A 26,572-nucleotide genomic window follows, 5' to 3' on the forward strand; every position below is an offset into this window, starting at 1 on the left:
CCTAAAAAAAAATCACTTAAAAATTGGCAGAAATACCATTTTCTTCAAATGAGAAAGTTCTCTTTCCCCAAATTGAGGCTGGCAATTGGCAGCTCTTTACAAAGACAATTTTTTTTTATTTTTCCTCTCTCCCTTCCCCTACTTCTTGATTTCAAAATAACCTTTAAGGAAAAAAGCAGGACACAGGAATGTGAAAAAGAAACAGAAGCTGATTAAAATTTTTCACTCCTTGAATGAATGCTTTACATTTTAACTAATTTGTATCCAATAAAATGCTACCACATCCCTACACAAGAAATTAACACATTGCAGGAAACTGGACACATACATTCCTCAAGGAAGTAATTCTTTGGAAGCCCTACTGAAGAAACTGAAACACAATACAAATAAAGACCTTTATTAAAATAACTTTGAATATTATATGAAATTTAATATTGTATAATATAGTTGCAAACCCCCCCGTATTAACAGGATGTGATACATGTGAAGAGAGGACGTTAATATACATATAAATAGAAAAGCTAAACTGTGTTTGACAGTGATATATTAAATGACTACATAAATGTGATCATAATTAGGAGAATATGTAATTTTATATTCCTTAAGCAGTACCTTCTAAAGCAGTATACATAGTAAATTGCTTTTACCACTAGTGTCTGCTTTCTTATGAGTAACAGGAGATGCATAGGAATATTATAGGCACATGCAAAAGCAATGTAAGATATAAAAACAGAGGCAGAAGCCAGGGACTTATTTGTTCTTCGCCGTCAGAGGCTTACGGCTGATCTTCTTTGACTTGTCATTGTTCTTCTTTGGAGGTTCAGGATTCGCTTGCATGTGTCTGCCATAAAGACTGTAAGGAAACGAAATAAAGCATATTTGTGATAGAAGCATTAAACACAGGCTTTTACTCTGCAACATGTTAAACAATGCATCTAGTTACTAGAAATAAAAAAGGTCGTTATTTTGTCTCAACACACTATTTTCTATTAGATCTCATGCTGCAGTCCATAATACTATTTTTTTGTGACTGATCAGGAGAGGAACATCGGGAAGAGCATGCCTTTGGAGCAGTGAAGGAGAAGCCAGTTTTGCCTTCAGAAACTAGCAGCCTTTATTCTGCAGTTATGCGATTTAGGCTCAGAAGGCTGCAGGGATGTGTATTCAAGTCGACAGTGACAAAAATTGGGTTGAACTGGAGAGATAGAGTGCCCACTTAGAGCAAAGCGAGCATCATCCCTAACCAGAAAACCCAAGGGCTTGATAATGTGACAGAGAACAATGGTGCCACAGCCGCCTTTGCTGCTCACACATGATTGATAGTACTGGGACAGCTACCAACACATCAATGCCACATTAGTAAGTACCACTGATTAAATGTTGACAAAGTACCCTACAATTAAGATGGCTAGCATTCCCAGCGAAGCTAAATAGACTACATGGCTGAGAGGATCTTGCTAAATATCACATAGTAATTAATAGATAATTTATGAGTAATCCTGATTAAACTAAATTAAAAATGTACCCAAAATAAACACAGCTCAAACTTAACTTCCCTTATTGACATAAGTGCTTTTGGAAGATGTATTTTGCAGAGGTGTCAATGTATCTAGAACGGAACACAGACAAGCTTCGTTTCTGCTCTTTTAGCTGTATGAACATTGGTGATGTTCACACCAACACTGCAATCCTTCTATAAGGTGCCCCCTGCTAATACTTCGGCCAGATGCTGGTGAGGGCCTGCCCCAATCCCATACCAAGCTGTTGCCAGTCAAGTTGGACACTAACTTCTACCACTTGTTAAGAACTCTGCTACTGAAGAAGATAACAGCAGCAGTTTCCACAGCAGCTTTCCTTGTGTCATTGCACTGCTGCCTTTTGGTGGACTTTGTCAAGAAACAGGACAGATCCAAGGGCCTGAGGTTGAGAAAATCTGAGTCTTTCTAGAACTGCCTTTTGACATGTCAAAATCTGAGTGAGCAGCTGTCAGCACTGTCACCACAGAGCCCACGGTTCTGCATTTTCATGTGTCTGGGGGGGCATGCAGAAGTTCTCAGCTGATACTTTTGCTTAGTCATGTCAGGACACACTTAGTCATAATAAGTTGTTGCTTATCCAGAAAGCGTGACCTGACATACAGTTCTGCGGTGGATATCACCCTGAGCAGGTATCTTGATGATAAAGTGACTCTTTATTTACAGTGACCTCTTTTGCTTTGCAGGCTGAAACTAATTTCAGCAGAGGACAGGCCCTCCTTCTACAGGGCCAGGCCAGTCAACTGTGTGTAAAAGACATTAAACAAGGATCCAAACATATAAATATACTCTTGAATTACTGTGCTACAAGGCATGGCCGTGGAGGGACTATTTATGTCAGACACAGAGAGATGTCAGCAAGACATACACTGCTCTCTATAGCTTCCTGAGGAGGGGAAGTGGGGAGGGGAGTGCTGGCCTCTTCTCCCTGGTACCAAGGGGTAGAACGCATGGGAATGGTTCGAAGCTGCACCATGGGAGGTATAGACTATGATGAAGCATTTCTTTACCAAGACGGTGGTCAAACACTGGAACAGGCTTCCAAGAGGAGTGGTGTATGCCCCAAGCCTGTCAGCGTTTTAGAGGCATTTAGACAATACCCTTAATACCGTGCTTTAACTTTTCATCAGTCCTGAACTGGCCACGCAATTGGACTATGTGATTGCTGTAGGTCTCTTCCAACTGAAAACTTTCTCTCCCCGCTTCTCCTCTTCCTCATGAGGTTAAAAGATGCCCTGAGCTTTATTTAACTGTATCTGGAAGATGCTTCAAACCTGGGGTTCCTGGACTGCAGAATGGGATTAGAGCTTCCCACAGAGTGGAGTGGAGAGGCAGTGCTTGCTTCCAACCTCCTCAGCAGCTGAAATTTTACATCACGCTGCTAAACAGGCTGCTGTCAAGGTGCACTTTACCCAAAACAGCCTTGCTCAAGGAAAGCACAACTGTAAACTATGACATTACTTCACCTTACTGAAATTTTATGTGTATCATCACCTACTGTTAATGAGAGATCAGATGTCATTTCCTGATGAATGCAGAGAGCCCTGACCCTCTGTGATAACTGCATGCTTACTATTAACTACAATACACATATTTTTCTTTTCATAACAGACACAGCCCCAACAGCACAAGGCTATATTTTATCCAAGTACACAGTATGCGTACTAATCAAATATCCATTCTAAATAACTGTCCTGTTTTGGAAGGTGTCAAGTGAGTTGAGGGAGGGAAGATATGGAAGATGTTTTGGTACCAGGAAATGCCATCACTGTGGAAGAGCACAGAAGTGTCAGCCAAGGAGGCTAGCCCATCAAAAATTGATCCCGGGTAGAAAAAGTCAGGAATCTCAATGATAAACAGCACAGCATTTGAACCACTGTCAGTAATAACTTTTTAACTCTGGGAACTTAGCAACAGAGAAATGCATGGAAACAATGGAAATGCATGCTCAAATTTATGAACACCAATAGTTAGCTAAACACTAAATTAACATTCAAGTTGGGTCTTGACTCTAGAGAAATAATGTACATTGTAGTAGAATGAGAGTTTTTTTCATATAAGAAACTCCCCATTCAGAACTTCAAGCAGCAAATTAAGAGAAGCCACTGATTCCCTGTATCTGAGCACAAAAAACTGTGTGGATAGGAACAGAAGTTCCCTGTCACTGTCCTGTCTTTCACTTCCTGCCGCCTCACGGCTCCTTCATCCTGTTATTACCAACCCAGAGAGGACTATAACAGCTTTAGTGTTTTTCAAGTGTTACATACCCTTTTTTTCTGCTCAGGTTGGTTTAGGCTCCATTTCTTGCTTTGGAGACTTTACATGAATTTCCCTCTCAGCTGACACTTCTGGCATTCATTCTGCCTCTCATTTCCTGCTTTCTCAGTGCAAATATTCAAGTTCATGGACTGACAAAGCTCAGATTAGTGAACTTATTCTGAAATGAAAGGGTGTGGCAGGAATTCTACTGACTACACAGACGCTAAGCAGTAAAAATCCCAGTTGACCTCTACACGCCTTTGGTAGCAGTTTTTCTTTGATATTTGCTCCTTATGATACTCTGTGCTATTGGTGCTCAATCAATTCCCTCTGCCCCATGCAAATACTATGTCAGTAGTAGTAGATGTGCATGAGTTGCAGACATATGCGGCACTATTACATTCTTTTTACTTATTCTCATGTCTAACCACATCTATCGGCATGTGCACCAAAGTTTCATTCAGGAAAATAATTATTGAGTTTGAAATAAGCAAATCAAATACATCAACTTAGGTTTCTCTGGAAAAATTTCAAGGAACTTTCAGCTGCACATTGCTTCTCAACTGAAGAGAAGTGCTTTACAATCTATCACAGTAGTCTGCTATGCAAAGAGCAAGGATCAGACGTATTTAGATTATACAAGCCTTCACAGACAGGGACTGTCTCTTGTGTTTGCACACATCAAATACGAGGAGACATATGGTGTCACAACAACATTTAAATACAATAACGACTGTGATAATGCCTCTGGGACAGAATTTGCCTTCTGTTACACTAAGGAAAGAGAATTCAAAATTTTCAATGAACTTCTGGTACAACAACAGACACCACTTCTGTAGTGGTGTAAAAAAAAAACAGGAAAAAAAAAAAAAGAAAAAACAAACGATGGAGTTGATCCACACAGAGAAGCAACTACCTGAATTACATAAGAACCTATAGCCTCTTCACAGTAACAGACGCGGAGTTTACATATACCATCCTTAATGATTCCAATACCGACTAGAAGACTGTAGCCACAAAAACCATAGCCTGCACATCACCATCTGTCAGCCAAGCTGTAGTAACTGACTGTGTACATGCTCTTGCTCTGGCACCACTGCTAAGTCAAATATGTTAGGCACAGACACTCACACACCATCCTCAGCTGTGGAGGTCAGCTTAACACATACACAGAGAAAGTTATGCAGCTCAGCTGATGGACGGTAACATACTAGGAGATGGCACCTTGACATATCTGTTTGTATGAAAAGACACTTAGTGAAGGCAGATGGTCTCCATAAAGAGAAATAAGATAGTCTCCAGAAAAAGGAATATTGAGGCAGATTTGGGCTACTGTTTAAAAGTAGATTTGTGAGGTAAGGGCTGATAGTATATACTTTGCAGCGCCTTCACACCTGATATTTTGGAATGTCACCTGTTCCTGGGGTTGACCAGGACATTATATACAGCTGACAGAACAAAACCTCAGCCAAAGAACAAAACCTGGAGTGCAAATTAATATTTGAGATATTTGCAGCTTGCAGCAACAGTCAGAAGCTAGTTGTTATAAACACAGTTCACAAATTGCTGAACCTTGGTAGACTTAGCAGCTACAGTACTGAGTGCAGCCTTCTCATTACGTTAAAGTGGAGATTAAATGCAAGACTGAAAACACAGAAAGCCTTCAAATAGAGATTTCCAGTTACTTTCTTTCCTGTATATAATTTTCAAAGCAAATACCTCTCATGAACAGAAATGTTTCTTTGTATGCAAATATAAACATAAACAAAATGTCCCTGCATTCTCTACCTGCCCCACTGGAAGTGACAAATGAGAGCACTAAGGCTGCTGCACCAAAACTAACAATATCAAGTGAGAAAGATGCTCATTAAACTTCATCATTCTGTCTACTTTAATGATGCTTTCACTTAATAAAAATTCCCCAAGCAGTTGCAAAGATATTAGGCAAGGTCTTTGGTTATGTATCAGGGGTCTAAGCTGTCACTAGCAAGCATGCAGTTCAGGAGGGGCATTCCCAAGAGGAAAGAGTGAATACGGCTTTCTTGTAATAAATTCAGAGAGAATCAATAACTGCAGCCTGCCACATTACTTAAGCATTTAGGAAAGTAGGTGATCCTTCTAAATTAAACTACAAATTGCTAAATGTTGCGATTTACAGCATAAGATCCGGCATGGAGCCTTGTAACTTGAAAGCACGCAGTCTTGCTACCAAAATCTCTGAATTTAAAGAAGTACCATAGTTAAAATTCATGAAGTTTGAAAGAACCCCTTTTGAAAACCACCTTCAGCACAATTGCCTCCAATTTTTCTCTCTTGTACAACAAAACACTCAAGAGCTGAAGGCTACAGGCTTCCAGAGATGAAAAGAATGAACGTGTGTAAGTGAGTGAACTACTGTAAAGTGTCTGATGTACACATTAGTTTTATTGTGCATTTCAAAGAGGATTTCAAGAATGAGCCATAAGAAATTGTGCTGGGTTTGGCTGGGACAGAATTAATTTTCTTCCTAGTAGCTGGTATGGGGCTATGGTTTGGAACTGTGCTAAAACCAGTGTTGATAATACAGAGATGTTTCAGTTATTGCTCAGCAGCACTTACACAGAGTCAAGGGCAAAGGGATAGCCACACCATATGACACCATGCTCAGCATATAAAGCAGGCGGAAGAAGGAAGGGAGTAACATTTGGAGTGAAGAAGCCTTGCTTTCCTGGAGATGGCTGAACACCTGCATGCCAATGGGAAGTAGTCAATGAGTCCCTTGCTTTGTTTTGCTTGTGTGCGCAGCTTTTGCTTTACCTATTAAACTGTCTTTATCTCAACCATGAGTTTTCTCACTTGTAAACTTCTGATTCTCTCCCCCATCATACCGTGGGAGAGTGAGCATGTGGCTGGGTGATTCTTAGCTGCTGGGTTAGACCATGACAGAAATACAGTGCTCTCTCTTTATGTTTGTAATAGAACTATAGGATTAGTATACAGAATGAAAAGGACTTGCACAATTAAATATGATTCTGGACAGATGCTACTTCCAGGTAAGTATCATCATCTGAGAAACAAAGGTGAAACATTCCATCACTGCTCACTTTTCTAAAAGAAACAGGCTTGAGCCCTGTTTCAGGTGGATATTTAATGCTCAGATGCAGCTTCAAATGTAGGTATATTTACAGTGAGCTCAACAGGTCCCCAGTCCCAGCTGCTGAAGCAGGAAAGGGGAGAGGCTTAATCACTGCTGATATCACTAGAGACTCAAAGCTGAAAGAAGTGCTTGCAAGACCAATATGTGCTGGCTAGCCTGCATAAGTTACAATTCTCAAGCACTTAATTGCTTGAGATACTTCTGCCCTGGCAGATTTTGTGTTGCTTATTGCTGCTTCCAGTATTCCCTCTGAGCGACTGAGACTGGCCTTTTCTCCCATGGGAGCTAACACATTATCTCCTCAAACCACACCTTCTCCCAGGAAAAGGACAGATACCGGGGTGTAATTTGTCAGTAGCGTACCAGTGAGTTAAGGGAGTTAAACAAAGGGAGTTAAAATTACCTTGCTAGTATCATATTATTTTGGTAGTTTACCAATAATTTAGTTTTGTTCTGTGTGACATAAATCAGATGATTTAAATAAGAGGAACATTGAATGTGTAAATAATACAAATATCTGGTCTCCTTGCACACTTAGAAGGCAAGCTGCAATTTTACAATTCTTAATAAGGAAGAACAGACAAGAGTGACTCATTTTATTGAGCTAATTTTTTTGCCCCTTGTTTGCAAGCGCTCTGAAAGCAGATGGCAGCAGTGTTAGAGATGTTCATCAATTGAAACTCTGCAAGTTTCTTCGAACACCTCAGCTATGGGCTGTCATCTGTCTGTGTACCAGCTCACTCTTCATGTTCCAGAAGGTTGACTGGTTGAAGGAGGTAGCGCTGGTGGTGCTGTGTGCCTGCTATGTGGCAAGGGTCTCTGAGCTAGTAAAACCTGCAGCTCTTAATGTGTTGTAAAGATGCTCCGGTATTTTGAAGTCTGCTACAGTCTGGCCTTTTAGAGAGATTTTCCATATCACCAGAAATCCCTGGTCCCCTCAAAAGCTTTTTGGGGTTTTCACCCCTAGAAACACTCCAGAGGGGAACCAATCACCTCTTCCCTGCTTGGTTTAGCTCTTTTTTTGAAGCTAGTTTCATTTCTGACAGATGAAATTAAGCTGGAAAGGTTTCAGTACAGGTGGAGAGCTAGGTAACCAAGCCCATGCCGCAGTCAGTGAAAATCTAGCTAGCGACAACAGAGGAGTAGAGAGCTTTTTGAGTGACTATATACCAATGATGCTATGAAATGCTTAGTTGCTATACTTTGTTACAGATTGTTACCAACTACAGTGGACAGTTGGTAGCTAGCTGATGTAGACACGCACATTGAGACATTTTAAAATGCTAGATTAAGTCCATCCAGAGCAGCCACTCCCGCTCTGTTCCCACTTTGCATGCTCTCACAAGCTGTTAGTTCCCTTATATTATAGACTACACTGAGTCATACAATTCAGCGTTGACTTACTGTGAATTCCTGCCTAAAAACATTCCAAATCTCAATAAGCAAAAAAAAGTGTTCTGCCAAAACTGTCCTGGAGCTCACAATCTCAGCGACTGTGTAGAACATGCATCCTCCAAAATAAGCCCATTCATCCCATCTGTCTCCTACTGGACAATTCCCCATAGGGCTCCCCTCTGTCAGATCCCTCAGCCCCAGTCTCTCCCCTTTACATTTGCTGTGCCATATACCTGAGGAAAAGAAAGATTTAACCTCTACATATCATGTTTCCCAACCTCTTTCCCTACACGTTACTGCCAGAGATGGACACTTACCAGATGGGCCTCTAGCTTGGATCTCAGGAGTTCCCTGCGGTGCTCCTCACAATAACATCATCCGTCCTGCCATGACGACTCAGCAGCCCAAACATAGCAGTTGTAAAGGGAACAGAGTCCAGCTGGACATATGAGGAGACACCTCAGGGGAGACGTGTCTGCATGGGGAGATTTGAGCTGAGGTAATTATGATTTACAAACACCTGCTCTCCTATAGGGCTGGCAATTCCTGGATAATTTTAATTCTGCCAGACACGTCCACTCTTAAATTGGTTAATTTAACCTCTGCTTCTTTGAACTCAACATCTTACATGTTAATAACTAATTAATTTTTTTCAAAAAGGTATTCCAAGTAGGTGTTAAGCATTTCTTTAATTAATATACAGTAAGAAAAGAAAGCCTTGTCCTTATATTCTCTGAGGCTAGCAGCCTTTTGAAACTTTAAATGAGAGGCTTGTTAGGGGAGCACAGCTGGAAGCTCATAGAAACCCAGGAGAAAAAAAACAACTAGTCTTTTTAAAGGAAAATGCACAGGCCAAGATTTGCAAAACTGACTGATGACTTTGCATACCCAACTGGAAAGACCTTACAATAGATGTGGCTTTTGGCAGAGAGGGTTTTGAACCAGCATCTGCTTTCTGGAAGTCAGACCTATCTAATATCCAGGGAGCCCAGCACTGAAAATCCCAGCTGTGATACAAAGCCAGAGAGACCTACAAGGTACACCTCCATTGAACTGTCACAAAGATGGAAAGGAGAGGACATGCTTATACTTAATTCTTTAAAAACAGAGACAAGCACAATTAAGATTTCATCTAGAGAATTGTGCTGATAAAACACACCACAGCTAGCCCAGTATATAAGACAGCAGCCTGAAAGGACTAGGGAAAGTGATTTCGTTTCTGCACCTGGACAGTCCTATCAGACTATCTCAATCATGAAGAATTTCTCACTCAGGACTCACATCTTCAAGCACATCCATGAAGGCTAATCTCTCTTCTCATGCTCCATTTTTAATGGATCAGTGAGTGGTTCAGCCTACATGTGCAGACCAGTCCCAGACCCACCTCAGGCATGAAGAAGTTTCATAGGTCAGAACTGGAAGTCCTCAAGGCTGAGAATTCCCACAGATTGCAGTGGAATATTTTCCTCTTGTTTTCCTTTCACAGATCAAATGATGTTTTCCCCACTGACGTTTTTCCAGAAAAAAAACAACTTAATGCCAGATACAGGCATCAGCTGCAAACCCTGAGGGCTGAGGTATCCACCAGAACAAATGACATCCTCCACCTAATGAATGAAAAGGAATTAAAAGACACAGAACCTACACAAATAGGCTCAGCTTCTTTGGAAGAAGCCAGCACAGGTGGGCACAGAAAAAAAAAAAAAATGCACCAGCAAGAAGGAAAAATACTATTCAAGTGAGAAGGATGTGCTCTGTTAACTCAGGTCATCTATATCATCACAACCCTTGTCTTTATGTATGTGTAATTCCATGAGCATGCAGAAGATAAATCAACAGTTTGCTCCATGCACTAAACCATATTGTCGGGACCATACTCATGGCCACCTGCTTGCTCTCAAACTAACCCTAGACAAGCAGAAAACATGGTGCAAAAAACATACTGGCATGCAGCACAGTCACATTCCTGGAGCCTGATGAACAAAGTCTTCTTCATTCTTATGTTATTTTAATGTTGTTGGCCATATGGAGTCCTTTGGGCTTAAGTAAACCAGTGCTCATTTTCCTTTTTGAATGCTACACTAAGGGGTTTGCTAATCAGATAAACCCTCTTACATAATCTTTATTATTGATTTACTACATGCGTTTTGCTGTGCACCTAATTAACATTAAAAAAAAGGAAAAGAGAGGGTAAAAATAGCTAAGTGCAAGCCAAGGAACTTTCTTTAAGTTGTTTTATGTCTGGCAGGTATGTATTTCTTTCCCAGTAACTGTATAAAGTCTACCAATAAAATGTATAGAAGGGACTCTGGGGAAATACTGATACAGTCTTTTTTTCTTCTTTTTATTAAGCAAAACTGAAGTGTCTGAGTTAATCTGAGCCATCTCTGCTGCACACTGAGGATGAACGATTTCACTGACAGTCACAGGGAGAACATTCAGGGGACTGCAATTATCCACACCCAGGGTTTATATAGCTGCCTCTCCCAGGATGCCTGCCATCATCATCCCTACTGGCTGCCTAACTGCTCCTCAAAATAGACACAAAGACTGAACACTGAGGGACAGTGTGACATGGTGGGGAACCTGACCAACTTAACCCTCGCAAATCACCACTTCTGAGACTCTAAAAGGTGAAGGATTAAACCCCAGTCCTGCCGCACAACCCACCTGGGCAACCTAACGCTAGAAACTCTTTCTGGAAGGCTGTGCAAGCTCTGTGGAGCACTGTGTAAAGGGGGCATAGGACTTACTGTGGGATGCTTAGCAGGAATCCTGGCATTGATCAAAAGTATTTAAGGGTTACTTAGGAGATATTTAGGGGAATGACCAAGAGAGTGGAAGGGAGGGATCAAAGTGGATGGCAGAAAACAAGTGCAGGAAAATGAAGAGAGGATCAGGCAGGGAATAAAGGAAGCCAACAGTGTGCAAGCAGGAGGCTGGTCAGCACACTTGTTCGGCTAAGGTCTGCACCAAATCACCTCCAATTTGTTCTACCTCTTTCTAACTATTTTATGTGTGAGTGTACCCTCTGTTCTGACAGCACGCATGCATTACCCACTGACAAAGTTCAAGGTAGACTAGCTGGTTACTAGGACAGACTGAGTCTTGGATACTGGTGAGACCAAGGGTCTGGGACCACCTCCCAAGGATGCTGAAGGACTGGAGGGTGGCGAGGCTCGATCTGGGGGCCTCATACTTGAGACATTGAGATTTGGAGCCAGGTACCAGAAGGGTCCTTGATATAGGGTTTTCCATGAACACTGATGCCCGGCTGCTGTTTGTCCTCTCTGTGGTCATCTGTCCTCCTGTCATGCTCATTCTGTTCATGGCTGGTCCTGTGTTCTGAATTTGTGGTTAGCCTTGCTACTGGCAGGATAAGGGAACAGGGATATGGAGCAGCTGCTTACTGGTGGAGGACTCCCCTGGCTCCTCCAGCCCACTGGATTTAGCTGCTTAAAAGAACCACCAGGAAAAAGGTGAAGAAACAAGGAGCTCACTTCACCTTTTTGACACAAAGGACCACATTTGAAGTGCTACACATCACAGGCTACCCAATTTCACCAAGTCACCTGAGTTGGCTTTCTTTGACTCACGATGAATATACTTTCCAGAAAGGCTGTTCCAGGGGAACCTTCCTGGATTGAATTTTTGAACATGCATAAAATGTCAATGCAAATATTGAATTTTTCCATTTTCCTCATGAAATCTCTTTCCAGTTCCCAAATACAACCATTTCAGCTACCTCCTGGCCAACACTTGCAGAAAGATGCCAATGACATCAATCTTCCAGACACTTTGATGAGTTCACATACAAGTCAAGAAGCAAGTAGAATCAAAGACAATAGCAAAATCGTTTCCACCATTCATGTTAAAGTGCCAGAATTTTGAAAGCCAGAGATTAAATACTTCATTATGGAAGCAAAAAATATCAATACGATGGTTTTCCAGTTGTATACATCTACTGTAGGGACAAAAGATGGTCACACAGATACCATGTAATAAAACGATACAGACAATTCACTCCATTTTCCAGCCAGTTTTGAACAAAGCATCACACTATTAATATCTGGCGAACAATTACTGGGTTTTAAGCAAATCTTTGGCATTTTCCCATGGCTTTTACTGTGCCAACAAAGCTGTTCCAGAATCTTTTCAGGTGGGACCTATGCTATGTAGCAGCCAATAATCTTTATGGTAACACTGCAATGAAAATGTCGCTTACTGTAATGAGTGGAGACCAGAAGTTAAGCCCCCAGCTACCTTTCTATTATTTTTCATTAAAGACTTTCTGGGTTTGTTATGCTTCAGAAGTATTCAGGGAATTACACCAAACCAGTCTCACTAGTCAGCTCTTTATTACTCAGACCACACTGAAACCGAGCAATCAGCAAACTGAACCAGCTCCTAAGGTAACACAAGACACCAGCATTTGTTTGAATATTTACTATTTCTTTTTCAGCTTGTCCTCTTTCTTAAAACTCCGTTCTGTAAAACAAACTTGCCTACAGTTGGAGGCGGCTCTGAAACAAGAAAATCACATAGTATTTTTTCATGCCATTAATGCCTTGAGCAAAGGGTTGAGCTTCCTTTCGTCTACCAGAAACAAACTGTGATACATCCATGCTTTCCTAACAGCAGTGTTTTTCTTATATTTGTGTTCCATAGTGCTGGGTGAGCTGGGTGAGCTAAGAAGTCTCACTTGCTATGCTCCCTTGTCCCTGCTCCACTGCAGATTTTTACATTGGCTTTCCCCCTCTTGCAAAGCAAGAAGATGACCGCCCCTCTGGAAAAGAACAGTTACACTGATATCAGTAAATTCTAATGTCATCCAATCTGCACAATTTCCCACTTTACTTTCAGTGTCTTTCAAGGCCCACGCTGTTAAGAACATAGAGCCCTTTGAAAGGCTTTCTTCTCCCTTGATATCCGTCAAGATGAAATGGCACCATAGAGTCAGCCTGATTTTGATTTCAACAAAATCAATACAAGTTTTTCAGTGGGTGCAAGGGTTGGCCTTTAATATTACGCAATCTATTCCTGACAATGGAAAATCCACTAGCGCACACCGTACAGCACAGTCTCATCATAGCCTTTTTGGAAATCACCTACATTTCTTATTTTAGCTCTCTCCTAAACAGTGACTTGGGAAGTGCAAAGACCTCCAGATTACTTAAGAATTATAACAGAGGTGTCATAATAATTTGTGTTGAAATTACTGATAGCAACTGAAGCATATCTTGGAAACTGTGCAAAAACCAAGCACAGCTTTATGATGTCAATTAAACAGCACGCTCTTTATTACTTAAATCACTTGCACACGGCCATTATTATCCATGCAAGCAAACAGACACACTGAACTTGCAGTACAGCTCTAAAGCCCCAAACTATACAGCAACATATGAACAATATCTAGGTTGGTTATGAACACTAGAGAGAAAATTATGTCTTCATATCAAGTGCTAGTAATAGCTAGGGGCAGTGAGTCACTCTGTAAACTTCTTAATGCACGCATTAACCAAAATAGTTTCTCTTACAAGGAAGGCGGGATTATACATACTGATATGATCTGGTTTTGCTGAACATCTTTTTGCTGTAGGTAGGCAGCACTCAACCTAAATCGTTGGTGCTTACGTACACTCATGAGTTAGAGGAACAAATATGGAACTTTTACTTAAAAAGATAAGAACTTGTTTACTCTATCATCAGACATTTGCAAAAGGCACCCACAGAAGCCTTCAGGAGTGATGCAAAATTAACCAGTGGTTCCACCTGCTTCTGAGTGAGAGGAAAAGGAACACAGAGTTGAAACCACTTGCACAGAGTCAGTCTAAATGCCATAGTAGCAACAGAGGCAGAAAGAGTACAACAACAGGGAGCCAAATTCCAAGCTGCAGTCCTGGAGGGTAAACTGTCAGACATCTACTCTGTCTCCTTCAAAACACAGAATCACAGAATTGCTTAAGTTGATACAGACCTTTAAGACTGTCAAGTCCAACTGTAAACCTAACACTGCCAAGTCCACCACTAAACCATGTCCATAAGCACCACATCTACATGTCTTTTAAACACCTCCTGGGATGGTGACTCAACCACTTCCCTGGGCAGCTTGTTCCAATGCTTGACCACTCTTTCGGTAAAGAATTTTTTCTAATGGCCAATGTAAACCTCCTCTGGCACAATTTGAGGTAATTTCCTCCCACCCTATCACTTGTTACTTGGGAGAAGAGACCAGTACTCACCTCGTTACAACTTCTTCTCAGGTAGTTGTAGAGAGTGAGAAGGTCTCCCCTCAACTTCCCTTTCTCCAGGCTAAACAATCCCAGTTCCCTCAGCCACTTCTCATAAGACTTGTGCTCCAGACTGTTCACCAGCTTCGCTGCCCTTCTCTGGACACATTATAGCAGCTCAATGTTTTTCTAGAAGTGAGAGGCCCAAAACTGAGCACAGTCGTCAAGGTGAGGCCTCACCAGAGATAAGTACAGGGGCACAAGCACTTCTCTGGTCATGCTGGCCACACCATTTCTGATGCAAGTCAGGATGCTATTGGACTTCTTGGCTGCTTGGGCACACTGCTGACTCAAGTTTAACCAAGCTACAGACCAACACTCCCAGGTCCTTTTCTGCCAGGCAGCTTTCTAGGTATTTACCCCTAAGCCTGCAGCACTGCACGGGGTTGTGGCACAAGTGCAGGACCTGATACTTGGCCTTGCTGAACCTTATACAGCCAGCCTCAACCCATTGATCCAGCCTGTCCAGCGTGTTGAAAAACACACTGCAGAGAGAGCAAACATGGTCCTTGGACTACTGTCCTTACTTTGTGGTTCCTCAACGCAAGGACCACTAACATGTTTGCCAAATCCAAGAGTATGCAAGTAGCAAACAGGCACTCCCTTATGTACAAAACTGTTCTAGTATTCTCCAAGCTTATATCATGGAGCAGATTTATGAGAAATGTCACTACAGGAGTGGGAAAAGCAAAGTAGCAAAAGATTTGTCAACAGCGCTCTGTCACCAAGAAAGCACTTCATTAGCCTGTCAATTGCACAGTGTCTAGGAGATACATTTATTGACAACTCACTGCCAATTGATCCAACATCTATATAAAGCTCTTCTTATGCAATGAGCTTGCTGACTCACACAATCACAAGCTCTACAGAGAACTAATAGCTGTACTAAGCCCCTAATTGTTCTGATTTCTAAACAAAATGAAACCAGAAGAGGTAAAATCCTACCAGTATCACTGCACCTAGACTATATTCATTGCTTATAGCACAACATTTTCAAACAAAATTAATTTTTGATTCTTTTCTTAGGTGGGGTATGAACTCAGGATGAATAAATGTCCTTATACTAAACATTGTTCTTCACTTCTACGGCCATTTGTGATTATGGGTTTACTTTTGAAATACAGGGAGTCTGCATTTTCTACTCCCTCAATTTACCATGGAAGTATTCAGTGATGTTCAATTCTGTACATCAACCAACTCTTCTGTGTGGTTGGGTCCCTCAGCCTCTCATTGGGTTAGGATAATGGTGTGAATGGCTAATTGAGCCTGTAGTGGCTTTAGCAACTGGCAGTCACTTCACAGAGCCAGCAGCATTCCTGCAGTGCATGCGCTCCTAACCCTTGCTTGCTTTGCTTTGTACTACCTGTTTTATCACTTCATGATAAGGCAGCATCAAAGACAGCAGGAGTAACCTATTCTGGCATCTCCATCTGGCACTATATATCAGACTTGTGCTGCTCTGATGGATTAGTTTCAGATCCCTGTTGGCAGATCAAAGGCAGCAATAATAACCACAAATCAATCCCTCTTTAAGGCCTGAAACATCTTCTGCCTCACACAGGAGGCCTCATTTCTTCACCACCCTGAGCTCTAAGAAATACCAGATTTGCCTAGACACAACAGTTGTATGCAGATACTCAAGCAGGGGAGAAATTGGCACTGTGTTTTTGGTGCTTTCTCCAATTCACTGACAAACAAAATAATCAGCTTCAGTACAGAGGGGCTCATGGAGATTAAACACTTGAGTCCCTAAAAGTCAGGAAGCTGCTTGGTGCCAAAGTGAGGGCACACACAGAAGATTGGTCGCTTCCCTCAGTCTCGTCTCAGGCAAATTTTTTCCCAGCAGCCATTTGGTGACGCAGTGCGTATTTTCACCGAAGCACCTGGCTACCATCAGCTCAGTGCTCTATGCTGACCAACAGATGTTTTCAGAGCACATGTTCAGATACAGAATAGTATCACATCTCCACTTGAACAACTGCACTGTGGACAGGTTGCTTTCTAATGGTGTTTCCTGACTGCTCGCTCATTTGACTAGCACATGCTTCAGAAACAGGACTCAAGTGATTCACCAGGTCCGAGATCCACGTGGCTGCTTCAATATAGGGGTAACATCTGGTCCATTTCCAAACAAACGTGCTTGCATACTTGAGATGAGACTGCACTTGAATTCTTGATGCTCACCTGTTAGGTCTTAGCTAAAGGCAGCAGGAGTTAAAGAATGACTCAAAGGCTAGGTATCAGCTCTCTGCCTGGCTATGCTTTACTGTCAGAATGAGATTTTTACTGCAAAAGAAGTAGCTTTTGTGTGCTCTCTTCTCCCTAACACCTTCACGGTGACAAAGCTGTATTTACCATGATGTAGCTAGGCAGTTCTCTAGGACTCAACACACTCAGAGATATTGTGGCAAAAAAGAAAATCTGTGCCTTGGATTTTACAGGATAACAGTTATTATACTCTAAAAGATATATCTGCACAGGCAGCGAAGACATAAAGCTCTTGCTTTTATTTTTCTTTAAGTCTCTCAGTCTTGTAACTTGCAGTTTGAACTATGTCTCTGAAGAGACTGAAGCATCAGTGAGAATAGGAGAAGTTCAACATTCCTACATTGTTCCTAAAATGAAACCCAGAGATAAACAGGGAATATCATAGCTGCTTAAAGATCTTCTGAAATTCTAAAGAAAAAATGAATCAACTAAAGGAAACCAGACATAAGCCCTCGGGTGCCAGTACTGCATACTAGTACAGTTTGCAAAGTCCAGAAAGACCTAATATTTCAGGGTTACCACATACGGGGCCAAAGAACACTTTTCCTGAAATTCTTTTGAGTACAATTGTAAAGTACTTTGATCCTGATTTTTTCAGTATTCAATTAAGATACAGTTCTACTTGATTGATGGTTTATCACTGATAATTTTCTACTATACATATAAAACTAGAACATTGTCTCAACATATGGAAAATGTGGATAGTACATATTGCTCATAGCTGCACACAATTTTAAGAACTGTAACTGTACTATTTCTAGATAATTTTTAAACTATGACAAAGATGCATGCTATGGAAGAAAAATGGCAACCCTATAAAAAGCTACTTGTGTTTGAGTCAATCAAGTATAAAGAGTATCATTTTTCCTTGTAGTATGATGCTTTTACATGCTAGTGTAACTAGGAAGTCAGAAAGAATAACCAAAGATCAAGAAAAAAGACCATACTCTTCCTACCACCTCCTACTACTGACCTTAGAAAAATATCCTAAAAAGGGAAAAAAAACCCAACACTGTCAGCTTCTAAGACAGTTTAATAAAACTCTAGGAAGGCCTTAGTGTTGAATTTACCTTCCCAGCAGTATCTAAAGCACTGCTATTAAAGCAATACAACAAAGTTTATGAACTTGTCTTTACCGCTGCATAATTTATCTTTGAGACATGACACCATGGTGAACAACTGCTCTTTATGAATGTCTTTTGGCCTTCAGTGGACTGCAATTTTTATCACAGCAAGTAAAATGGACCAAGATAGAACTGCAGACTGAAATATATGTAATATATTTCTGTATTAATGAAAAATACTTAATTCAAAATTTAAACACTACTACACTCAAGCGCTTTCTTATGCTCTACATCAACTTCCCAACTAAAGTATTTTTGAAATATTTTACACTGAAAATGAAAAGAAACAAATTCCAGAACTACTCACATTTCTTTCTATTCAAGCAACTTTCCCTTTTCTGTTTCATTAGTTTCCTTCATTAAAAATAACAAACAAACCAAACCAAAAAAGTCAGAACAAACCCCACAAACACAAAACCACACTGCAAATTTAAAACAAACATAACTAAACCCAAGTATCCAAAGCCAAAGATACATTGACTTCACTTCATGTGGCCTAGTGCTCATTCCAGTTTGCTGAGACCGCCTTCCAGCACTGTAATTATGTTACTCTAGAAAATGCCTCTTTTTGAGGCACATGCTTTCTGTGAGGTCATCACGTTAAGATGACTATGCAGCTGTTTGGTTACCAGACTATCATATTAATGATGGAGGTATGGGAAAGGCCAGACAGAGGAAAAAGGTAAAGAAAAGAAACTAGATCAATTCATTTTTGTAGCTAAAATACCCCAGACAAATCCAACAGTATGAATCAGAAGGTGTATCTACACAGAGGGACATATAGGTTGCGAAGAAAACTTTATTGTCACTCCAAGCCCACAAGCCCACGCAAAACTGACATAAACAGTGGCGAGGAACAAACCCAGTGGAAGGGAGACCCACAGAGTAACAGTGTGGCTCAATTTTTTTGCCAAGGACGTGTTAGATCAATCTGTAGAGCAGCTTTGTAAGAAAACTGTTAAGATTTTCAGAGTAGCCTGGAAAAAGAACTGTGCTGAGGGACTGACAACCTGTAAGTACAGTAGGGCAGTTTTCATCCCTGAATGTTATCAACGTTGGTTGAGTGGCATTTCTTTGTGTATTTGTGTATGACAAGGTAATTTCAGGATGCTGGATTATTTGATGAATTCCAACATTTCAAGGAATGTTCCAGGCAATGGGCAGTGTCATATCAATTTTGGTAAAAACAAGAAAATGAAAGAGGAAAGGTACATAGAATCATAGAATAGTTAAGGTTAGAATAGTTAGAATAGTTAAAAGGGACCTTAAAGATCATCTTGTGTGAACTCTTGTAGTTAGCAGATGCAGCTGTTTCAGCCACCGAGGTCTGTGGGTAATGAGCTACAGATTGAAGAGCCAGTGGATGGCTGTCATCTTCTTTGCCAACATTAATGTGACTCCCTTTTCTCCATATCCTCACAGCACTTGCTCCCACTGGTTTAGATAGAAATGCTGACACCCAGAATTTGCCTCAGGAAGAGGAAGAAAGACTGAGCAAGAGAAAGGATGGAAAGGAGGAAGGAAGAGCTATGAGGACAGAAGAAGGATAAAGGGACACACAAAGCTTCATGTATGGAAAATTAGCTGACTCTGGCATCGGAAAAAGGGGACACCATCAGTATACTGCATGAAATGTACAGGCAACCCTCACCTTGGTGAAGAAACGGAGCATGTAGTGAACAAATGAATAGATTAGCATGCAGACCATGTGAATTTATGGAGCCTTTGTGGTACAGAACCCAAAAATATGGGGGGCTTTTGACCAATACAAGGAGCATATGCCCTAAATGCTGTGCAAGTTCCTCTTAGTTTAAGGTTTTCAGTACCATTACTTCAAGACCAAGCATGTTCAGCATGAGTGCAGACTTCAGCAGACCCTTCCCCGTTTAAACATACATTGTGCTTGTCACTTCTTCACATCCATCTTTCAGTCACATAAGCTCCCTTAATGAAAAAATAAATGTTGCAAAAGGGAAGTATTAACATAGCCAATGCCAAAGACATTAATTTTAAAAACGCTATTTACTTTGTATCAGAGCAGCCATATATCTTGATCTCAAGCAGTTCTTAGCCTTGTCTAGATTCTGATTCCATGCTATAGAGACAAACTCTGTCCTGACTTTCCTTCATACCCATGATTCATTCACTCGACATCTTTAGTACTGCACCCACTCCATGGGCTTCATGTATTTAGTAAAAGACAATAATTCTTATTGAAACAAAAATGAGGGGTTTTTTTTTGTGCAAATCATGGATAGTGACTTACTGTAAAGTGCAGACGTAGTACAGCTCAAATTATCTGCTTGAAAAGAGAAGTCACCTGGTTCCAATCACAACAGTTGGCCTCATGCTTTGTGAAAAATTTGCAGCTCCATGAAGAGAGTGGGTGAGTCCCCAGTCTCAAGGGATAAGCACTAGGTCCAGTGAGCTGCCTACAAACAGAACTCAGCATCTGCCTTTGAACACTCAGATTACATCCTAACAATGCAGACACAGGACCCTTGCGAAGATACTTGTGCAGGTAACCTACCTCCCTAATCTGTTCTCCTAACACAAACCAACCACAGATGTCGACTCCATGTTTTCCCCTATTCAAGTCAAAAACCTAGAGAGTGCACAAAACTACTACTGAAGCACAAGGAAAGTGTCAGCCCACGGCTACTCTTTGTAGTTTTTTTGATTCACCAAGAGAACTAGGGAGCCAAGGTGGGACAGCCCATGCAGCCTCTGGGACATGAGGGTGGTGCTCTCAAGAGACACAGAGCCTGGGAACAGTAACAGTCACTGTTAGAACTAAACCCATCATTTTCAGGAACAGGCAAGGAAGCAGAAGCAATTGCTCTGTCAGGAAATGTGCCAATAGATAACTTGGGAACACCCTGCATATGTGAACACAAGGTGAGTTTATTTCTACTACCTCACCAGCCGTCCGACCCACGACTCCAGTCTCTTGCTAGAAGATGCCATGTGACCTCGGCACTCCCATGCACTCATACCTCATTACTGCCAGTCTCCCCAGCAGGGTGTTCAGGCAGATGTCACATGCTAGGTCAGCATTAAAAGCCCTAGCTGATATCCTCTTCAAAATTCCTTGGCTTTCCCCATTCCCAGTCACTATGGCAACACCCATCATCCTGCAAACAGCACCATCTGACTGGGGGCTTGCTCTGCACTCATTCATCCAAGCTGTTTTAAGAATTGCCTCTTTTCCCTGTGCAATGTTTCCAAGAACCGAGTTTTACTCCCTGCTATGAACCCACATCTTTGACACAGTTCCACCGCCTCGTGTCACAAACACACTGCTGCCCCAAACACGGTCCCACTCTGGACTAGGTAAAAGAGCCAAAATCCAAACCAAACATAGAGCACGCTCTAAGCAGATTGGAGACAGACATTCTCTTGAAAACTCTCATTGATGTGAGCATCTTTCCCTTGTAAAAGCACTGAAGATCAGCTGTAGATAGCCAAAACAAGAACAGTGAGGCAGGACAAAATAGCAAGGTTTTCTTTTGATCTAGATTTTTTTCCAGGATACATTTTTACTTGCTATTTTGTTTAATAGGGCTGTGACTATATATGCTATTACTCCTCACATTACACCTGTATTTACGTTAATCCTGGCCTGGCCTAGGAGATACACATTTTACACAGAATCACAGAATGACCCAAGTTGGAAGGGACCCACAAGGATCAAGTACAACTCCTATCTCTGCACAGGACAACCACAAAATTCACACCACATGCCTAGGGGTGTTGTCCAAATGCTTCTTGAATACTGTCAAGCTTGGCACCATGACTGCTTCCCTGGGAGCCTGTTCCAATACTCCACCACCCTCTGAGTGAAGAGAACCTTCGCCTAATATTCAACCTAAACCTCCCCCAGCACATCTTCCTGCCATTCCCTCGGGTCCTACCATTGGTCACTAGAGACAAGAGATCAGCACCTGCTCCTCCTCTTTCCCTTGTGAGGATGCAGTAAACTGCTATGAGGTCTCCCCTCAGTCCTCCTCTTCTCCAGGCTGAACAGACCAGGTGCCTCCAGCTTCTTCTCATAGGGCTTTCCCTCTAGACCCTTTACCAACTTTGTGGCCCTTCTCTGGACAGTCTCCAGTAGCTTGATATCCTTTTTATTTTGCAATGCCCAAAACTCAAGGTGGAGCCGCACCAAATGCAGAGTAGAGTGGGACAATCACCTCCCTTGACTGGTTAGCAATGCTGTGCTTGATGCACCCCAGGACACAGTTGCCCTCTTGGCTGCCAGAACATGCTGTTGGTTCATGTTTGACTTGCCATCAACCAGAACCTCCCAGATCCCTTTCTGCAGGGCTGATCTCCAGCCTCTCGCTCCCCAGTATGTATGTATATCCAGGGTTGCCATGTCCCAGGTGCAAAACCCAACACTTACCTTTGTTAAACTTCCTCTGTTTGGTGACTGCCCAGCCCTCCAATTTGTCTACACCCCCCTCCACCCTTTGCCCACAAGAGGGTCAGCAGCTCCCCCAGTTTTGTGTCAGCAGACTTGGTTAGTAAAGCTTCGAATCCTGCATCCAGGTAATTTATGAAGATATTAAAGAGTACTGGTCCTAAGATGGAACCCTGTAAAAAGCCGCTAATGATTTACTGAACTTGATTCTGTTCTTACTGATTTTTTACTATATTCTTGAAATATTATTTCAGTACTGGCAACTTAAAAATCAGATATTCTGACAGATTTCCTGAATAATTTTTTTTATTTGGAAATTATTTTTAGTAAGGAGGGGAATACAGTTCTGGTGTATTCTTTAATTCTGTTAGAACAATGAAGAACAGGCCAGGGGTTCACAGCTTCAAGGTAAAATAATCAGTACATAAAACAGAAATGTCTTGAAGGAAGGCACTTTTCTGAAAGAGTCTTCCATAATTTTTGAAAAAGTAATTTAATAGTACTGCTCTTTATGTGTAGAGAGATAAATACTACACATGCTACAATGGGAGATCTGTAACTTCTCTCAATACATGGGAAAAAACAACATTTTCTTTCTGAAGGAAAAAGTAATTTTTGTTGAGGCAGTATATAATTTTCCACACACAAATGTGTTCATCCAAACTCAACCTACATGTCTCTGTACCTTATGCTCAAATTTTCTCTCACTGCATTCAATACATTAAGTGCTGCCTAACTCCCACCTCCTGAATTCAGAAAAAAAATAATTTTTTCCTTTTAAAAAAATACCCTTTGAAAGAGAATGTATTCTTATTGTTATAGCCTACAAGTCAGAGACTGAAAACAGCCATTAGTTAACAACCTACCCATTACCCTGTAAAACATTAAGGATGTGTGAACCACTGCTGTAAGGAAATTGCCCAAAGAAAAGGGCAGGGCACACTCCCTGTTCCACTCTCTTCTGGAGAACAAATATGTAGTGAGGATTTATCCAGCAGAAAGCCTTGCTCTTTTATCCTCCTGTGCTGGCTAATCTTTGCTAGCCAGCAAATGAAAGAGTGGGCCCCAGCACAGCCAAGGGCTTGGCATCCCCTGCTCACGTTCATACATCTAGGTCTGTACCTGAGCAATTGTACCTCCCTATGGACAGGGAGATGCTTGAGCTTACTTAAGGCACTGAAGGCTCTGCACCCTTTATATGCTGGAGGAATCAAATTAAATTGTTTGCTAGTTACTGCATTAAAAGAGGGAAGGAGATATACTGAAACTTGCACTGTTCTAGAAGCATGAGGAAAAGAGACAATCCAAAATTGCTCAGAATAATTTTCAAGTCTGTTAGTTCAAACTATGATCCCAAAATAACATGATCCAAATAACTGAAAGTAGTCACAGAGTTTAGCAACACAGTAGTATTAAAGGAAGCACGGTCTACTCAAAGTAACAATGGTGAATCAAAATCACGCAATAGAAACCGAGTCCTAAGAGGAAGACAAGCAAGAAAATAGAAGTTGTTTGTGCCTTTGATGTTTGCTCATCACCCCTCTCCCCCCACCTACTGGCTGGTAATGGAAGGAAAAGGCAGCCAATACCCAAATCCTATCCTTTGATTATTTGGTGTCCTTGATTTCTGGTTTCACTAATTCTCCAGTTTTCTGCTACTGCTGCACTTCCTCCCTATCTCTTCCGTTGGCCTAATCAGCTGATTCTCCTCATTTATCTTCCCTGTCGAGAACCTTGGCCCTTCCCATTTCTCTTGCCTTTCTAGCTTGTCAGCTTTCGCATTCTTACTGGTCTTCCTCTGGTACCACTTTCTTCCTTCTTTTCCTTGTTTCTTATAATTTTATCACTTCTTTTTTTTCTATACAAGATACTAATCTCTCCATCTGTGCTCCCTTTTTCATTCTCAGGTGGTTGGATCTGATTAGGAGTAATTCTGCCTTGAGACATTTAAGTAGGAAAATTAATGACTTTTCTTACTATTTCCCTCAGCAGATGGACATGCGCTATGCAAAAGGGATCTGCTATAACGGGTTTTAAGATATTTCCCTGGATTGTTCAAAAAATATTTTAAAAGTATCTAAACAGGATTTAATATGAAACATTTCATCTAAATCTTTATGTGAACTGCAATAAGTTCATTTTTTCCCTTACAAAGCAGGCATGAAATAAAAGTTATTACTGACATCTGTCATATTTTAATTCCTTTATAAAATTTAGTAGTGGCAGCAACAGATGTAGCATAAAACACTGTGAAATGATCTTCTTAATAGAGCATCTTTTAAGGAAAGTAGCTTCATCATTGACAGTCATTTAGTAACACAGGAGGCAGCTTCCCAGAAGATATTTGCTGCTGTTATATTAGAAGTAATTAAATTATAAGATGATTTATTACTTTGCAGCCATGTAATTGAACTTTCTAAAGCCATTAATGATATCTTATGAAAGTATCAGCAGATATAGAACATGATTATCCCCATCAAAACTGCGTTTACAACACACAGAGCCGCAAAACTGCTACAAAATACCATTTGCTGACAAAACATTAATATATTAAGCCACAAAAGATAGTGCACTGAGAGTAGAAATGCTGTTACCAAACATACTTCTCTCCTTCACCCTTTCCCCAGTGCTCCCTTTCCTGTGACTGACAGCGATTTTCCGAGAGCAAGCATTACCTCCAGACAAGAACATCTGTGTACATAAAAAATAGTTCTGTTAGTGCTATTGCAGCACTATTGATTACTAAAGGAAGATGTAGGCACTATATGTATGTATGTTTTTTAAGTGTATTTACGAGTCAAAAACCCCCTACGTATAGAAATTCAAAGGAATATCCATGTCTTACATATTTTCCCCACCATACTAAACTAATCCAGCAATAGAGATCCTTGGCATGTCATTTGTTGATTGATGAGCGCAGAGAGCCGAGACCCGAGCATGGAATTTTATTGCTGAAGACATTTTCATCTGCAGCCAAATTACCAGGGAAACACTTTGTCAAACAACTTCATTCTGCAGGGAGACTTTGTGACAATATTGGCAACTTAAGAATTTGTTCTGCTTTTTCCAATAGGGTCTACCTGTCCATGCTAAGATATGTTTACAGCAGCACTGCAATTCACGCAGCTGTCCAGCTTAAGACCCAGGAACAAGTGTTCCACATTTCATTGCAACAATATGTAAAAAATAGATGATCACAAGATCTATTTTTTAAATATCTATCTATTTATCTATATATAAACAATTCAATATATTTTTGGCAGAGTTTACAAAACCCTGCAATTTCATAATATCAACTGATCTTACAGTGAGTATCTGGAGGGCTACAAATTCTAATTTGTTTTCAAGAGCTTAAGTACCTCTTTTACCTTTTTTTTGTTTTGTTTTCTTTTGCAAATGGGGGAACTGAATATAATAAAATGCTGCTAACTTTTATACCATCAGGTTAGGCAAGACTTTAGGCTTCTAGTTGGATGCCATGGGTTAATATATCCAGACATCCTCTTGCTGTTCTGAGAATTGCTAAGGAATCTGAGTCCTGCTGATTGTCTTGAAGCTCGTAATTATTTTCTGTGTTGAACGAAATTCCCAAGTTTCAGTTTTTTACTGTGGTGGCAGCAGAAGTGACCTACTATGGAATTTTTTCAGCTGAGTAACAGGCACTTGGCATTCTCAGTGGCTGAGCTATGCTGTACACTGAGAACTGAACCTGATAAATCCAGGAACAGGGCTCCCCAATCAGGATTTATGTATAAAATTCACATATAATTCCTTTGTCCACAGATGAACATAGGATAACAAATAAATGGCCAAACAAGATGGTTAAGACTACCTGATATGCGATACAGTAAGGGAAGCAAAGAGTGTTACTATTTCCCTGCAGATACAGGGATGCTTTCAACCTAGCAAAACAGCAACAAACTTCCAGCTTCAATTCAAAGTAAAACTCCAGTCACCTGCATTTAAGAAGGTTAGTGTTTCTCCTTGGGATTTTAGGGTTAAATCCTCTAAGCCCCATTGATAATTCCACATCTGAAAATGGGGGGTTAAGGTCAATGATCATAATTTTTCCCAGAGAAGCTTCCCTAGGTACTGCGATGCCGTTTTTATCTGGGCAATCTGCCAATGGTATTGTTCCACTG

The 26,572-nt window shown here is 41.0% G+C and overlaps 1 protein-coding gene across 2 annotated transcripts in view; it reads right to left on the reverse strand.

The window, feature by feature from the left end:
• Window positions 1-381: 381 nt before the first annotated feature.
• RSU1 (Ras suppressor protein 1) overlaps window positions 382-26,572 on the reverse strand; it is a 111,537-nt gene continuing 85,346 nt past the window's right edge. For both annotated transcript variants that reach the window (XM_054057711.1, XM_054057712.1), the window contains exon 9: window positions 382-853. In XM_054057711.1, coding sequence (XP_053913686.1) covers window positions 751-853 — 103 coding nt within the window. In that variant the 3' untranslated portion in view covers window positions 382-750. The remainder of the gene's footprint in view (window positions 854-26,572) is intronic.

This window comes from Cuculus canorus, chromosome 2 (assembly GCF_017976375.1).
Source record: "Cuculus canorus isolate bCucCan1 chromosome 2, bCucCan1.pri, whole genome shotgun sequence".
NCBI classification, from domain to species: Eukaryota; Metazoa; Chordata; class Aves; order Cuculiformes; family Cuculidae; genus Cuculus; species Cuculus canorus.